Source organism: Malurus melanocephalus, unplaced genomic scaffold, assembly GCF_030028575.1.
Source record: "Malurus melanocephalus ecotype Western Australia unplaced genomic scaffold, MMel_1.1 scaffold_751, whole genome shotgun sequence".
NCBI classification, from domain to species: domain Eukaryota; kingdom Metazoa; phylum Chordata; class Aves; order Passeriformes; family Maluridae; genus Malurus; species Malurus melanocephalus.
In genome coordinates this window covers 200,104-215,510 of record NW_026623983.1, presented here as the reverse complement: position 1 = coordinate 215,510, position 15,407 = coordinate 200,104, and the positions used below count along the sequence as shown (strand labels likewise).

General features: G+C 59.5%; 2 protein-coding genes across 3 annotated transcripts; one reads left to right on the top strand and one right to left on the bottom strand.

The window, feature by feature from the left end:
* Positions 1 to 53: 53 nt before the first annotated feature.
* BACE1 (beta-secretase 1) lies at positions 54 to 6,737 on the top strand. Its single transcript, XM_057384841.1, has 9 exons — positions 54 to 314; positions 3,728 to 3,816; positions 3,939 to 4,155; positions 4,329 to 4,466; positions 4,553 to 4,687; positions 4,808 to 4,909; positions 5,040 to 5,189; positions 5,299 to 5,470; positions 5,594 to 6,737. The coding sequence occupies exons 1-9, from the start codon at positions 69 to 71 to the stop codon at positions 5,833 to 5,835; spliced, it is 1,491 nt and encodes a 496-aa protein (XP_057240824.1). The 5' UTR covers positions 54 to 68; the 3' UTR covers positions 5,836 to 6,737.
* Positions 6,738 to 6,806: 69 nt separating this feature from the next.
* RNF214 (ring finger protein 214) lies at positions 6,807 to 15,401 on the bottom strand. 2 transcript variants are annotated; one of them, XM_057384840.1, is made up of 15 exons: positions 15,337 to 15,401; positions 14,987 to 15,188; positions 14,460 to 14,519; positions 14,154 to 14,294; positions 13,752 to 13,891; positions 13,167 to 13,235; positions 12,333 to 12,429; positions 12,020 to 12,108; positions 11,524 to 11,626; positions 11,262 to 11,360; positions 10,658 to 11,034; positions 10,145 to 10,280; positions 9,608 to 9,715; positions 9,238 to 9,333; positions 6,807 to 8,661 (listed from the first exon to the last, which is right to left on the bottom strand). In XM_057384840.1, the coding sequence occupies exons 4-15, from the start codon at positions 14,286 to 14,288 to the stop codon at positions 8,596 to 8,598; spliced, it is 1,515 nt and encodes a 504-aa protein (XP_057240823.1). In that variant the 5' UTR covers positions 14,289 to 14,294; positions 14,460 to 14,519; positions 14,987 to 15,188; positions 15,337 to 15,401; the 3' UTR covers positions 6,807 to 8,595. The 2 variants fall into 2 exon arrangements, with proteins under 2 accessions (XP_057240823.1, XP_057240821.1); XM_057384838.1 differs by lacking the exon at positions 15,337 to 15,401 and having other exon boundaries at positions 11,524 to 11,614; positions 14,987 to 15,259.
* Positions 15,402 to 15,407: the final 6 nt, after the last annotated feature.

The following is a 15,407-nucleotide window of genomic DNA, read 5'->3' as shown; positions in this document are numbered from 1 at the left end:
GGCCGCCCCGCCGAGGCGCGGGGCGCTGCGGGCCCGCTGACCGCGTCCCCCGAGGCTCCCCCGCGGCCATGGCGCCCGCCTGGCCCTGGCTGCTGCTGTGGCTGGGGGTCCTGCGCGCCCTCCCGGCCCCGCCGCGCATCCGGCTGCCGCTGCGGGGCGGCGCGACCCCGCCGTCGGGGCTCCGGCAGCGCCGGGCGCCGCTGGACGCCGAGCCCGAGCTCACCGGCAGCTTCGTGGATATGATCGACAACCTGCGGGGCAAGTCCGGGCAGGGCTACTACGTGGAGATGACGGTGGGCAGCCCCCCGCAGAAGGTGAGGTGGGAGGGGATCCTCGCATCTCTCGCATCCCCCGCATCTCCCGCATCTCCCTCATCCCCTGCATTCCCCGCATCCCCGGGGGCTGCGGGTGCATCCCTYGGGGCTGCGGGGCGCCGAGCAGAGGCGCTGCGGGTGTCACCATGGCTTCGTGTGGCTCTCGCTGCACGGCCCGGGCGGCGTTGCTGCTTCCCATCGCTCCTCATCGCTCTGCTGATGTTTTTACTGCTGGCTTTCGGTGAAGACTGCCCGCCGAAGGTGACCCCAGCGCTCCCGGGGCTGCCTGGGCGCTCCGGCCGGTGCTGCGTGTGCCTCTCCGTGCGGGCGAGCCAGGCTCCATCCCTCCATCCCTCCCTTCCCCCTCTCTCCCTCCCTCCCTCCCTCTCTCCGTGCCTCCATCCCCGCTCCCAGCCGGAGGATGCCGCTGGAGCTGGTGCGGGGTGTGGGCGGCGGGCGGGTGGGCTGTGGCTGTGGCTGCTCAGCCCCGTGCCCGCCTGGAGCGGGCACATGCAGGCACGAAGGAGCCCACGGCCAAGCCGTGTTTGGCAGTTCCTCCCAGCACAGCCCCGGGCGCAGCTGCTGCCTGGCTCCGTGTGCCGTTCCCGGCCTGGGGAGATGCTCCAGAAATCCTCCAGGGCTCGGTGTTCCCGGGCATCTCGTGACGGCTGTTGCTGCGCAGGAGCTGGGGCAGCGTGGGGAGGCAAAGTGCAGGAAAATGGGGTGGAAAAGGAGCTCACAGGGCAGGCAGAGCGAGCGCTAGTGCGTCACCAGGCTCTGATCCTGCTCCATCTTTTTGTCAGCATCCCTCACATGCTGAAGCTGCACTGCCCAGCTCATGTGGCACCGTGTGCCTGCGCGCTGGGATCAGGATGAGCGCTGAGTGCCAGGTGCCAGTCACAGCCCAGGGTGACCAGCTCCTCCCCTCTTTTATGGATGAGATCAGGGAGGTTCCTGGTGCTGAATCCTTTTGTGCCCATTCTGATCCCCAGCGTCACCAGCAACAAGTCTGGCCCAGAGGTCGAGCTCAGCGATTGAGGCTCCAGCACAGGGCCACATTCCCTCACGGCTRCCACCAGCACTTCGTGGGTGCAGCCAGAACAGGCAGCACCCACACAGGCTCTGAAAAAAAGGCTGGCTTTTCCCCGTGAGCTGGCTGTGCCCTGTGTGCTCTGTGTGCGTGGTGGGAGAGAGCGAAGGGAGCGAGATGTGGACGGAGGAATGATCCCACTGCCACGGAAATTGGATCTCTGGGAGCACCATTGTGTTGTCCTTGTGTGGCTGGGATTTATTCCCTGCTCTGGCRGGGTGTGTTTAGGGGACAAAAAAGGGAGGAGATGATTTCTAAAATCTAGTTTGAAATGTGATTTCATCATCTCCTGCCTGCCACGTGTCGCAGCTGCCAGATAATTTCCGTGCGAACCACCTGTTCCCAGGCGCTCGCGCGTTCCGGAGCCAGTCACCCTTTTGGGCAGCATCTTCCAGCCTTGGATTGCTTCCAAATGCAAACGTGGTGCCTGTGCATGCGTCTGTGTGTGTCTGTGTGAGCAAAATCCCTCCAGGCATTTCAGTGGATTCATATGAAAGAGTTTGGCTGTGTCTCTGCAGGAAATTGGGGCCGTATTTGCCCCGGGGAGTGCGTGCATCCTTCCCAAAGGCTCACACGCAGCAGGGGGATGGTGATCCGTCTCCTCACCTTTCCTTTCACCTTCCCGATGCTGACAAGGAAGTTTCCCTATCCCCTTGTGCTGTAATTTTGGTTCTGAGCTGTGCTGCGCTGCCAAGTCACCGTCAGCAGCTGATTGCTCACACATTCCATGTGTCCAAGCATGTTGGTTTCCTTGGCTCCCCAGAACGGGCTGATTCATAAACACACAGGGAAGAGGGGTGAGCMGAGCAGCAGGAGCCGGTGTTTTGGGACAGATGGCACAGGCTTGGTGCCCCAGGAGCGGCRCACAGCGCTAGGGACACGCGTGGCACGGAGCCAGCGCTGCTGCCGAGGTGCCCGGAGGGGCTGTCACTTCCAGGGACAGGTTTCAKGCAGTGTCCCTGCCACACATGTCCTGGCCTCGCCAGTTCACGTGCCGTGTCCTGGCCTGAAAGGATGGTTGGGCTGAGTCTCGAGGATCTGGGTCCTCTCCACGTGGGTCCTGTGCGTGACCCCTTCAGCAGGGAACAAAAGCTCTCCTTGCAGCGTCAGCTCAGCAGGTCCTTCTCCAGGGAAAGCAGTCTCCTCTGGGTGCCCTGGGGATTGGAGATGAGCTGCGTGGAGCAGGTGGCCCCTAATGACCCACCAAAGAACCAGAGCAGCCCTGGGAATGGCGCAGGTGCCGGGTTTGCAGGAGAAGGTCGGGCTGTGTGGTGGGTGCTGAGCTGGCACCCGCCCAGGGTGAGCATTGGAGGGGTGAATGTGCTTCTCTGAGCTGTACCCGAGGCCTGAAACCTTTCCCTGGGCAGGGTGGTGGAGCTGGAGCGCTCAGGACGTGCCAGCCCCTGTCAGGGACAGCGCTCGACAGCTGCAGCCCCTGCTCCTGCGATTAACACAAGCGCATTAACCTCCTTCCTCTGCCTCTGACTCCACAGATTAAGGGCCAAAGCTCTGGTGCTGCTGCCCRGGGTGGTGCCATGAAGCAGCTCCTGGGTCTGGGGTCAGGGTTCACCCTGAACTCTGCTGTCCTGCACAGCCAGGAGCCTCGGAGAGCCCCAATCCCACTCCAGCAATCCCACCTCTGCCATCCCACCCTGGCAATCCCATCCCAGCACTCCCACCCCACAATCCCACCCCAGCACTCCCATCCCTGCAATCCCACCCCTCCAACCTGGGCCCTGCAATCCCACCCTGGCAATCCTGGCCCTGCAATCCCATCCCTGCAATCCCATCCCCACAATCCCACCCCTCAATCCCACCCCAGCAATCCCTCTCAGCTCCTCACCGGGGCTGCAGGCTCGGGTCAGCTGAGGGCAGGATCCAGCTGGCCCTCTCCTGGCCCTGCCAGTGGGATGTTTGCCAAACCTGGTAATCCTGCCCGGGCAGGAATGGATCGGGAGCGGGGCTGGGCATATGGATGGCGATTATCGGGCACAGGGATCCAYGGGGGCTGCCCAGCAGCGATCCTTYCCACYGGCTGTGCCAGCAAATCTGCTTTCCTGGCAAGGGGAACCTGTGCACCCTGTGGTGCTGCTGCTCTCGGGCCCCACAACACCTGCCAAGCGCTTCCCAGATCCTGCCTGTGGATTTAGGGCCGTGCTGAGCGAGGAGCTCACACACTGTTTGCACAGAGCTGGATGGTGTTTGCTTTCTGTGCRACACCCTGATGTCGCTGCCTCCTGCTCCACCACCTTCTCTCCTCTCTGGGCGCAGCTAAAGAGGGTCACACTGCACTCATGAGCCTTCCTGTCTCTTCCTTCTCCAGCTGAATATCCTGGTGGACACAGGGAGCAGTAACTTTGCTGTGGGAGCTGCACCGCACCCCTTTCTCCGGAGATACTACCAGCGGCAGCTGTGAGTGTTCTGGGGGGACTCTTCTTCTTGCTGGAGATCTGTCCAGACCCTGCCCAGCCTCTGGAAAGGCTGGATGCCCATAAACCCTTCTGGTCTCACTCATCCCTTTGATGCCATTGCAGGTCCAGCACCTACCGTGACCTGCGGAAGGGGGTGTATGTGCCCTACACCCAGGGCAAGTGGGAAGGGGAGCTGGGCACTGACCTTGTCACCATCCCCCACGGCCCCAATGTCACTGTCAGAGCCAACATCGCTGCCATCACAGAGTCAGACAAATTCTTCATCAACGGCTCCAAYTGGGAAGGGATCCTGGGACTGGCATATGCCGAGATTGCCCGGGTGAGTCCTGGATGGGAGCACCAGAACGCTTCAGTTGCCTTTTTCCTTGTCCTTGTTTGTCCCTTGGGGCGCAGCAGTGCTGGCAAGGGGARCTCCCCTGGGCACAGAGAGCTCCTGGAGAAGTGACAGCACTGACACATCCCTGTCCTGGCTCCGCTTTCTCCTCCCCCCAGCCSGACGACAGCCTGGAGCCCTTCTTTGACTCCCTGGTGAAGCAGACGCGGGTGCCCAACATCTTCTCCCTGCAGCTGTGCGGGACAGGCTTCTCTCCCAAYGAGACAGAGGCCGTGGCCTCGGTGGGAGGCAGCATGGTGAGCACCCCACGGGAGGCTGGGGGGCACCCTCGGGGTGTTGGCACTGCCAGCGTGGTGACAGCRSCRTTCTGWSTCCTCTGCAGATCATCGGTGGCATCGACCGCTCGCTGTACGTGGGTGACATCTGGTACACCCCCATCCGCAAGGAGTGGTACTACGAGGTCATCATYGTCAAGCTGGAGGTCAACGGGCAGGACCTGAACATGGACTGCAAGGAGGTGAGGGGGCACAGGGACACCTGCCCCACGGGCACTGGGGGCACCCACCATCGGTCAGAGGGGCTGGGGCAATGGGGCTGGGGTCCTGCACCTGGGTCACTCCTCCTCTTCTGCCCCCAGTACAACTACGACAAGAGCATCGTGGACAGCGGCACCACCAACCTCAGGCTGCCCAAGAAGGTGTTTGAGGCTGCGGTGAAATCCATCAAAACAGCCTCTTCGGTCAGTGAAAGCCATCCCTTCCCCACAGGCACAGCCCAGGGCTGYGGGCAGCRTGGCTGCCCCTCACCAGCCTGGCAYCTCTGCTGCCTGCCCAGCTCGGCCCCGCTCACCTGCCCTTTCCCTCTGCTAGACGGAGAAGTTCCCAGACGGTTTCTGGCTGGGGGAGCAGCTGGTTTGCTGGCAGGTCGGCACCACCCCCTGGCACATCTTCCCGGTCCTGTCCCTCTACCTGATGGGGGAAGCCACCAACCAGTCGTTCCGGATCACCATCCTGCCCCAGGTGAGCGTTGGTCGGGCCAGACCCTGCCCAGGGGGCACAGGCAGGGCCGTGCTGGGTGGGCACAGCCACCTCCTCACCCCCATCCCTGATGGCTCCTGTGTCCCTGCAGCAATACCTGCGCCCGGTGGAGGACGTGGCCACCTCTCAGGAYGACTGCTACAAGTTCGCCATCTCGCAGTCCTCCACGGGCACGGTCATGGGCGCCGTCATCATGGAGGGTTTCTACGTGGTGTTCGACCGCGCCCGCAAACGCATCGGCTTCGCCGTCAGCGCCTGCCATGGTGAGCTGGGCCCACAGGGACAGGGGACAGGGGCCCGTGGGGACAGGGGACAGGGGCCCGTGGGGACGGGGGACAGGGACATGTGGGTGGGCAGTGACCAGAGCTCGCCTTCCCCGCCCGCAGTGCACGACGAGTTCCGCACGGCCGCGGTGGACGGGCCCCACCTGCACTCCAACATGGAGGACTGCGGCTACAACATCCCRCAGACGGACGAGTCCACGCTGATGACCATCGCCTACGTCATGGCGGCCATCTGCGCCCTCTTCATGCTGCCCCTCTGCCTGATGGTGTTCCAGTGGCGCTGCTTCCGCTGCCTGCGGCGGGACCACGACGACTTCGCCGACGACATCTCCTTGCTGAAGTGATGGCGGAGCGCGGGGGCCGCGGGTGAGGGRCAGGGGCAGGGTCTGGCTCTGGGGGCTGCGGTGTGGGGAGCTCAGAGCCGGTGCCAGGGGACTCGGTGTCCATCAGAGCCAGCAGCCAGGGGAGCCTCGGGCTGTGTTCATCTGAGAGCTGCAGTGAGAGCCGTGCAGGAGGAGAGCGCAGCAGCCCTGTCCCGGGGCTGGGGCAGCCTCTGTGCTCCAGGACGGGACAGGCTGWCCAGGCTCTCCCACCCAGCCGTGCCTGGCTTGATGGAGTGATGCTGATGAGCCATCCCCTGCCTGTCCCCTCCATCTCTGTGCATCCCTTTCCAGCTCGCCCTGCCGGGAAAGCGCCAGCCCAGGCTCTCTCGTAGGGAGCTGCACTGCAGCCGTGCCTCCCCCATGGCTCCCTGCACTGAGCCAGGCTCCAGGGATCGTCCCAGAGCCACCCAGCCTCAGGCTTTGCGCAGACAGCCCTGCAGGGCCAGCCTGGGCTGCCCAGACAGGGCTTTCCCTCCCCTCCTGCTGCCCGTACACCGCTCGCTCCCACATTTCCTGTGCATTCTCCTGCCTGTCCAAGCTGTGCTCCTGCTGTCCCCAGCCCCGGGGCTCCCTGCAGCCTCCCGGGACAGGCAGGAGCAGGCACCCCTCCTCTCCCCGCTCCACACGGGATGGGAAATCAATTCCTGTCCCGGCTCCCAGCATCAGCGGCGGCTGCCATGGAGCAGCCGGTGCCAGGAGTGGAACTCTCAGCCCTGGCTCCTGCTGCTCCCCAGCCCTTCGAAAGCCATAGGGGAGCCTGGGCCCCCCCTGCAGCGCCCCACCCCACCCCACCCCACCTCACCACCCCAATCCACAGCTCTGCTCACTCCCCAGGCCCGGCTGTGGGACACCCTGGCATCCTGGGGACAGGCGGCAGCTGTGGGAACTTGCAGCATTTATTGTTTTTTACACACATGGTTGTATTTATTTCGTTTTGTTTTTTTTTTTTACGAATCGCGTCAGTGGTAGCGCGGCTGCGCAGTCAGAGCGTGTACAGAGCCGGTCCCACGTGTACAGACCACGGCTGCCTCTCACCTGTACAATATATCCATATATCTCTATTTTTAATTCTAGCCCTGAAAGCCACTGTTCCAACATTAGGGGTCGGTCCTGTTTTGGTTTGGATTTTTTTTTAATCATTTTAGCCTTCTGCTCAGTGCTCARCCACTGTGGCCAGCACCCAGGGCCGGGGCTGACGCCGCAGCCGCGTGTTCGGTGGGAGCACGGGATGGGGAGGGGGTCCCATGGCTTGAGGAGGGGGTGCAGGGCTGGAGCACGCAGAGCAAAGGCTCACAAGCCCACGGGACCCCAAGCACAGGAGGCATTCTGTCCTGGTGGCGTTCCAGCAGCACGGGGAGGATTTTGCAGTGTGTGAGGACAAGCCCGTCCTCCTCCCTGTGCTGCAGGATCAGCGTTCCCTGCCCCGAGCAGACACCCGTGACCTTGCAGGCAGTGGTAGCGCTGTATTCCCTTGCTTTCTGCCTCCAGCCTGGATAGGAAAGTGCTCAAACACGGAGATTCAAAGGCATTAATCCTCATGAACAAGGAGGGGATGGATACCTGCGGTGCCAGGGCCAGCTGCCCCACATGCAGGAGCAGGGCCACCAGGTCAGGCAGGGACACACCGAGGCCCCACAGCAATCACGGAGCATAAAGCTTGTTAAGGAAATCCTGCAGCCAAACGTTTCTGTGGGAAAGCAGCGAGGGAGCCAGGAGAGAGCAGCCACAACAGCCCCCACACTGCCCCTGCTCACCCCACCGCGCTCACTCGGAGCCCCCAGCCCCAAATCCGCATCCTGCTGCCACTCCACGCAAGAGGGCAACGTTCTCCCCCCACCCTCGTGCCTGCCCAGGACCCCCAGGACCCCAGAGACTCTGTTGTGGACCACTGCCTTAAAACACGCCCCGAGCGTGTGCGTGCGCGTCCGAGGTTCAGCACCCAGGGGTGCTCAGTTCCTGCCGCAGACCGCCACAAAGCGGGGTGGAAATTTATACAGAGAGTCAGTGCAAGATTTTCAGCGGTGCTGAGCACCTCGCAATCCCACCGAAATCCATGGAGAAAGGGTTGGTTGGTGAGTCAGCCCGTGCTTCAGGAGGGACAGCAGAGGGGAACGCAGGAATTGGCCCAGGTTGGTTTATCCTGAGCTGCAGCGCAGCCRCGTCCGTCCGCTCCCTCCCCAGGCCCGGTGACAGCAGGGGACAGGACGGGACGGGACCATGGGCTGTCGCTGGAGGCTCCAGTACTCTGTAACCCAGTGTCTATGTAAGAACAATGAATGTTAACACGGTAAATTATTATGACATTAAAAAAATGACCACAAAAAATCGGCTCTTCAAGCTGTTCATTGGCATGAGGGGAAAAAACAGGTGATGACTGGCAGAGGTATCCAGACATAAGGGATGGCCCTGGAAAAGGAGCTGATGGGATCCAAATGGGAAGAGGTGGCTGAGGCAGTTCCCAGGGAACACTGACCCTCWTTTGGAAGAAGCCAGCAGGGCTGCAGACTAAGAAATGAGGAGCAGCAGCAAATCACTGCATAATATACACACTTTATTTATGAATTTGTATGTATACAGACTTTCTATACACACATTACCCTATATAATAAAAATGTACATGTGTATACATGATCGTATAAATATAGAACTGTAGAAATCTTAGAACTGATCCTGGCTATTCACAGCAACTCCTCCYGGGGGCCCACGTTGTCCCAGCAGCCGTCATTTGAGGCTTGGGCAGAAGGGGCAAGTGTCATTCGTGTTGGTTTGTGCCCAGAATTTGATGCACTGGAAGAGAGAGAATTAGTCAAGAGCCACTGGCACAACCCGAAGGTGCCTTCACTGTTCACAGCGCTCATTTCAGGACGCTTTCCTTGGCTCCTTACAAGGTCACAATGAGGGCAGAGCCCTTGTCACCCTCCCAGGACCATCAGACCCTCCTCAACATGAGTTTCCATTTCTTTGGGACCGCTGCTGGAGGCCCCAGAGCTGTTGGGGTGTGGGGTTTGCCCACACAGGTGACCCACAGCCAGCCCCATGGGGAATAAAGGGTTTCCAAAAAGCATCCCTAGCCCAGACACCTGGGCAGCAGTGGCTACTTCTCTCACCCTGTGTTCTAGATCCTTCCAGACTGTCCTCACAGACACAAGGATCAGGGACAGAAGGGCAGCCTGTTCCTAAAGCCACCACACACTGGCCACACAGGGTGGCCCAGCCAAGAGCACRGAAAGGATGGGATGACAGGATGCAAGGAAGTGTTTATTGATCRTACCCTTCTCCTGGCAAGGTGTCAGCACAACAAGGACTCGGCAAGGGTCACTTGGAAGGAGCAGGAGGAAGCCCCGAGCAGCAGAAGACACTCACCTCCTTGTGCAGCACGTGTGAGCAGGCCATGGGGTGAAGGTCACCGGGCTGCACCAGCTTCTGGCACATCAGACACAGCTTACAGGCAGCTGGGGTCTGGGACAGCCATGGGGGGAAAGAGGAGCAGGGGGAAGGTCAGACACACAGATCATGGAGACAGCTGCTCCCCTCTCTCCCTGAGAGCCACCAACATATCTCGTGTCCCTGTGTCACAACGTGTGAAACACAAAGGATCTGTGCCCCAATCCTCCATGTCACCAGCCCAAGGAGCTGTGAGGAGAGAGCTCATCCCTTCAGGCAGSCTCTGTCCCTCTGTCCCTCTGTCCCTCTGTCCSYCCCTCCCCTGTCCCAGGGAAGCCAAGAGCCTTACGTGTGACGCTGTTCCAGGGTAAGCGACCTGTGCCGGGGGCAGGAACATGGGCGTGCTGATCTGAGGCAGAGGAGCAGAGAACATGGGGGCCCTGATCCGGCCCAGAGGCTGCAAGGCACAGGAGGGAGGCACATCAGCAAAGGACACAGGAGCCACCCCGAGGAAAATGTTCCCTGGTTACGGTGCAGTCAGCAGGGAAGGGAACCCTGGGGACTGAGCCCTGACACACAGCCCCAGCTCTGTGGGGATGAAGGGAGCAGGCACAGCTCTGGGGACAGCCCTGACACACAGCCCCAGCTCTGGGGACAGCCCTGACACACAGCCCCAGCTCAGTAGGGACAGCCCTGACACACAGCCCCAGCTCTGGGGACAGCCCTGACACACAGCCCCAGCTCTGGGGACAGCCCTGACACACAGCCCCAGCTCTGGGGACAGCCCTGACACACAGCCCCAGCTCTGTGGGGAAGCAGGGAGCAGGCACAGCTCAGGCTGTTCCCCAAGCCCCAATTCCAGCAGCCCCCACCCCCCCTGTCCCACCTGGGCCCCGGCCGCTGCCCGCTCCTGCTGCTCCGCCAGCTTGGCCGCCACCAGCTGGTTCAGCTCGTCCATGGTCAGGCCGGCCATGGTCCTCCGGGCAGTCTTGATCTGCTGCAGGATGTTGGTCAGCTGGGCCCTGCACGGACAGCAGCCTGCTGAGAGTTCCCAATCCTCACACTGGGACCCCTCAGCCACCGCTGCCTGGGGGAAGCCGTGTGCTCTCCTGCCCCATCCATGGGAGGTGAGTCCTGTGCTGAGGAGACTGACCCCAAAATGCTGGGGAAAGTCCCACAGACAGCTGAGGGGCTCCTGGTTGTACCCAGACATCCCTGCTGTCCTTCAAAGCTCCCAGCCATTCCCACTCCCAGCACTACAGAGACACCATGCTGTCTTTGCTCCCAGCCTTCAGCCTTCCTTCAGTTCCCACAGACCCCACTGTCCCCAGGATCCCCCTTTCCCTGATCCCAGCTCCTGTGCCATGCACGAGCCCCCATTCTCTGCAAGAACCCTTACTTGTTGCACTGTGGAAATCGAGTCAGCAGCTTCTCCAGCAGCTTCTCCAGCTTGTCGGCCGGCTGGGGCCGGTGGAACTCTGGGGCCACGTTCACCCCTCCGAGGCCGGGCGGAGGAGGGATGGAGGCAGCAGGAGCCATGTGAGGGCTGTGCGTGCCCATCAGCGATGCCACCACCGGGCTGTTCCTCCCTTGGGAAGCAGGCAGGGGCGGGGASGGCTGGTTGGGCCTGGAGATGGCGGGGTTCAGCAGGGGGAAGGAGAGCGCCCGAGGGTCGGCGCTGGGCATGACCATGGGGACGGGGACRGGGCCGATGGGGAAGGGGAGCCGTGGAGTCAGGGATGGGCTGGGCTGGAATGCCGTCAGCATGAAATCTGTCTGAGGAAGAAAAGCAGGGCAAGAAGGAAAGGCTGGTTAGAGCAAGAGCACCTGGGTGCCCTCTTCCCCAGCCAAGGTGGGATGAACTGCAGGCACCAGCAGCTGGCAAGGGAAGGAAACCCTTCCCCTGCTCTCCAGGTAAGCCCRGACAGGGGATGGGCCATCCCACACATGCACAGCACCGGCAGGGCTGGGGCCAGGCCAGCTGGGGCTGGAGAGGCACTCACTTCCGAAGGCGGAGGAGGCAGCGTCGGCGTCGGGATCTGGGGGAGGCTGCTCAGCTTTGTGCCATTCCTCACCATCTGGATGTGGTCGTTGAACTGATCCTAGCACAGRGGGAAGAAAACAGCTGCATTTATCAAACCTGAGCAAGTCTGGGGCATTCTAAGCCCTGGGGTGGCAGGCTCTGGAGTGGCACTGTTTGGTTCCACAGAATGGATGAGAAGCTGGAGAGAGAAGCAGTATGTGGGACAGGCCAGCAGAACTTACTCTGACACTTTGCTTGGTCATTCGTATCCTGTTGAGCCTCATCTCCCACTCCTGCTTTGGCCTCATGGTCTCCAGCGTGGGTGGTGCAGACCTGCAAGCACAGCTGAACTTTCCCACTTGCAACTGTGCTCTCACAGGCAGCAAAGTGGGAGCAAGGAACCCCCCAAACCCTCCTGGCTTCCCCTCCTCCAGCGGGGTGGGAAGGGCTCACCCCCAGCTGAGGAACCCACAAGGGAAGGGGACTGATCTGTGGGACACACAGGGACAGCAGAGTCAGCAGCACTGACTGAACTGGGCAGGTGAACAGGGACAGGGGACAAGCACAGCCCAACACACCCTTGCTGTGTGACTTTATTGAATCACAGAGATTTTTAGGAATCGCAGGAAATCCTGAACTATTCCAGCCCAACCTCCAGCATAAGTAGAGGAAGAGGAGATGGGACACAGGGACACGTGAGTGACCCTCCCTGCCACTTGTGACCCTACACAGACTTACTTGAGGTAGGTGAGGTGTAGCTCTGCTTCTTTTTCTGCTTCTTCTAGTTTCAACACCAGCAGCTCCTTCCGGCTCTCCAGGGACAGGATCTATGGACAGAGGCTCTGTTTTTGTACTGCCCCATTTCCTGATGCCAGACCAGGCACTGGCACTGCTCCACACTAATATTGCACTGGTACCTGTTCATCGTTCATCTTACCCCACACAGTGGGACTTGCYCTTGTCCTCAACTGCTCCCAATTTCACAGAACTGTCCATTAACCCTCTGCAATCTCAAATCAGCCACTTGCCAGAGGAGAAATCACCTGCTCACCTCTGCTTTCCAGGCCCGTTCTGTCTCCTCGAGAATGTTCCTGTTGATTTCGTTGTGCTGGTTCTTCAGCTTGTCCAGCTCCATCTCCCACAGCTGCCTGCACACAGAACAGAACGAGTCCCCTCAGGCTCAGGCACAGGAATGGCCACAAAGGGATGGATCCCAAAAGCTCTGGATGGGGTGGAACTGTGGGAGCACAGCAGGTGCCAGACCCTGACACCAGCCCCAGCTCCCTGGGGTGTGTGTGTCATTGTCCCAYGAGCGAGCTGTTCCACCACACAAAGTGAGAATTCCCCTGAGCAAAGTCCAGTCCARTCCCAGGGAAGATGTGGACCAGGAATCAATCTCAGCAGCAGGCAGAACCATGCTCTTATGTTCCTGGACAAGTTTAAAGCTGGACATTTCCACCTGTGCTATGGGAACACSTGGATCTGKCACASYCCTGCCCAGCTCTAAATACCTGAGSGTGACAGTTTAGTGTAGCTGGACAGCTGTGGGAACAGCCARGGAAATCAGACTGCCCTAATTCTAGAAAGTTAAAATTCAATCAGAGGTAGCAGTTACAAGCTGAGTCAATCCACCAAGCACAAACTCTAATCTTATGGGATCTTATGTCACCAGTATCCAGGAGCCTGCTTGTGACTGGGATCAAAGATTTAATCCAGAGACCTGATGCTGCAGGAGATAAAACCTCTAGAGCACGTACTGGCCAGCACTGCTGGATCATTTTCTATATTCTATCCCATCAGGAGCATCAGATTCCCTCTGAGGCAAAATGACAGGAAGGAAAAGTGCAGTGGGCAGCATTAATCAGGTAATGGATAAGAGCCTTACTTCTCATCAGACTGCTCTGCGATCAGGGATGCAATCTTGTTCTCCTTCTCCTCCTGTTCCTTCAGCAACCTGCACGGGAGAAATGGGACAGCACAGCTGGAATCCCAACRCTGCAGAGGCCACACTGAAACCCTCCCTGGCACATCCCCAGGTTCAATCACACAGCACAGGCTGGGGATGGCTCCCTGTGTGGGTAAACAGCCTCCAGAGCACAAATCCTGCTGGCTCATGACACTGCACAAAGGCTGTGGCACAGAACCAGGCTCGCTGCAGGGAGCTGTGCTGCTCCCCCTGCACGTGTTCTGCCACAGTCACTTGGGGGAAAAGGGCTGGAGCCATCACTGGAGGAGTTTTACCCAAAAACATCACACTCAGAATAAAAACCAGACCTCTATGACACAACAAAACACTCCACAAAAGTGCCAATTCATATACAGGGCCTATCCTAWATTTATCCCTACAGGTCTGACCTAAATACTCGCTGCTTCCGAAGACTTTAAAGCTCTTTGCTCCATCAGGTTTACATCAGGGTTAAGCAAGACCTTACCCCCGAAAAAATAAACATTTTCTTTTCTATATAAATACCTTCTGCCTTTCTCACAGAGTTTCTCAATTTCAGCTTTGAGATCCTGCTCTTTCTGCAGGAATTCTTTCTTCTCTTTCTCCATCTTCTTCTTGGTCTCTTCTCGCTTGATCGTAACATCCTGAATCGCTTTCAGAATCTCCTGGGGTAARAGAAGCATCACATAGAAACAGGACAATATTCACAAGTAATGGTTTYGAACTAAAGCCTGTTCTTATTTTAAACTAATTGATTAATAAAATTACACAACAAATTCTTTCTTTTTAGCAGATTCAACCATAAACTGGTTATTATGAGGAAACTCAGGAGACAGAYGAACCTGACTGCAGGTTCTCCTGGGCTTCACAAAGATTTTAAAATTAACTACACAGCAGGTTAAACAAAAACAGTTCTTCACCAAATACCTGGTGGTTTTTCATCTCCTCTTCCCTCCGCTGCTGGAGCTGTTTGAGCTGGACCTGCAGCTGGTTCTCCACCTGCCTCTGTTTGTCCAACACCTCCTGGTAGCGCTCCTTCAGCAAGGCCCGCTCAGACATCATCTTGTCCTGCAGTGGAGAGCAAAATTCCTCCTGTAAAAAGAACAGCTTAAGGACTTCAAGGCTGCTATCTGATGATCTCAGAGATCTCTTCCTACCATAATGATTCTATGATTCTATTTTGACAGGGAAGAAGTGGGAACAGCAGTTGCAGCACAGTGTGTTGATACCCACCAAGCTCTTCTCGATGTCCTGGTCYGTGTTCACATCTGCATCGGCCGCCTTGAAGTCAGTCTGTGAAGGAGATGATTGAGATCACACCCTCACCCCTACAGGGATCACCTGGCCCTCCCTGGGCAYCTCTTCCAGYRCTCTGCCACCCTCCATGAAAAGGAGCTCTCTGRAATAAAACTTATCATTTTAATTTATGGCCATTGTTCCTCATCCTATAGCTGGGCACCAACACAAAGAACCTGGCACCACACTCTGACACCCCTTRGAAATATTTATRCACATTAATGAGATCCCCTTTCWGTCTTCTCTGGMCTAACCAGGYCCAGCTCCTGTASYCTCTCYTYATCMGAGAGATGCTCCAGACCCCTCATCACCTTTACAGCAGCGGCTGTAAAGCTGCAAGAATGGATGTTTTATCCCCCAACCTCAACTTATTCACTTCTTTGTCCTCCAGGTCCTACCAGAGCCTTTCACGGCCCTCGCCCCGCACAGCACAAACCCCACGGGCCCCGGGGAGCTGCACCCACCTGCACCGCGATGTTCTGCGACGGCCGGGCCGGGGCCGCCTCCTCGTCGGGCTCCTCGGCCGCCGCTCCGCTCTGCCCCGCGGCCTCCGCGCCGCCGCTCCCGGGCTCCGCATCGCCGCCGGGGCCGGGGGCGGCCTCGGGGTCCGCCTCACCGCCGGGACCGGGCTCGCTGGGGCTCTCCGGGCCGGAGAGAGGGCTCCCGCTGCACGGAACGGGGGCATCGGTCAGCGGTGCATCCCCGCCGCATCCCCGCTCCATCCCCGCTCCATCCCCGCTCCATCCCCGCTCCATCCCCGCTCCATCCCCGCCGCATCCCCGCTCCATCCCGGGCCGGTCCCCCCCCCCGTTACCTGCCGGGCGGCGCGGCGGGGCCGGGCTCGCAGAGGCGCGGCGGGTCGGGACCATCGACCTGAGCCTGTTC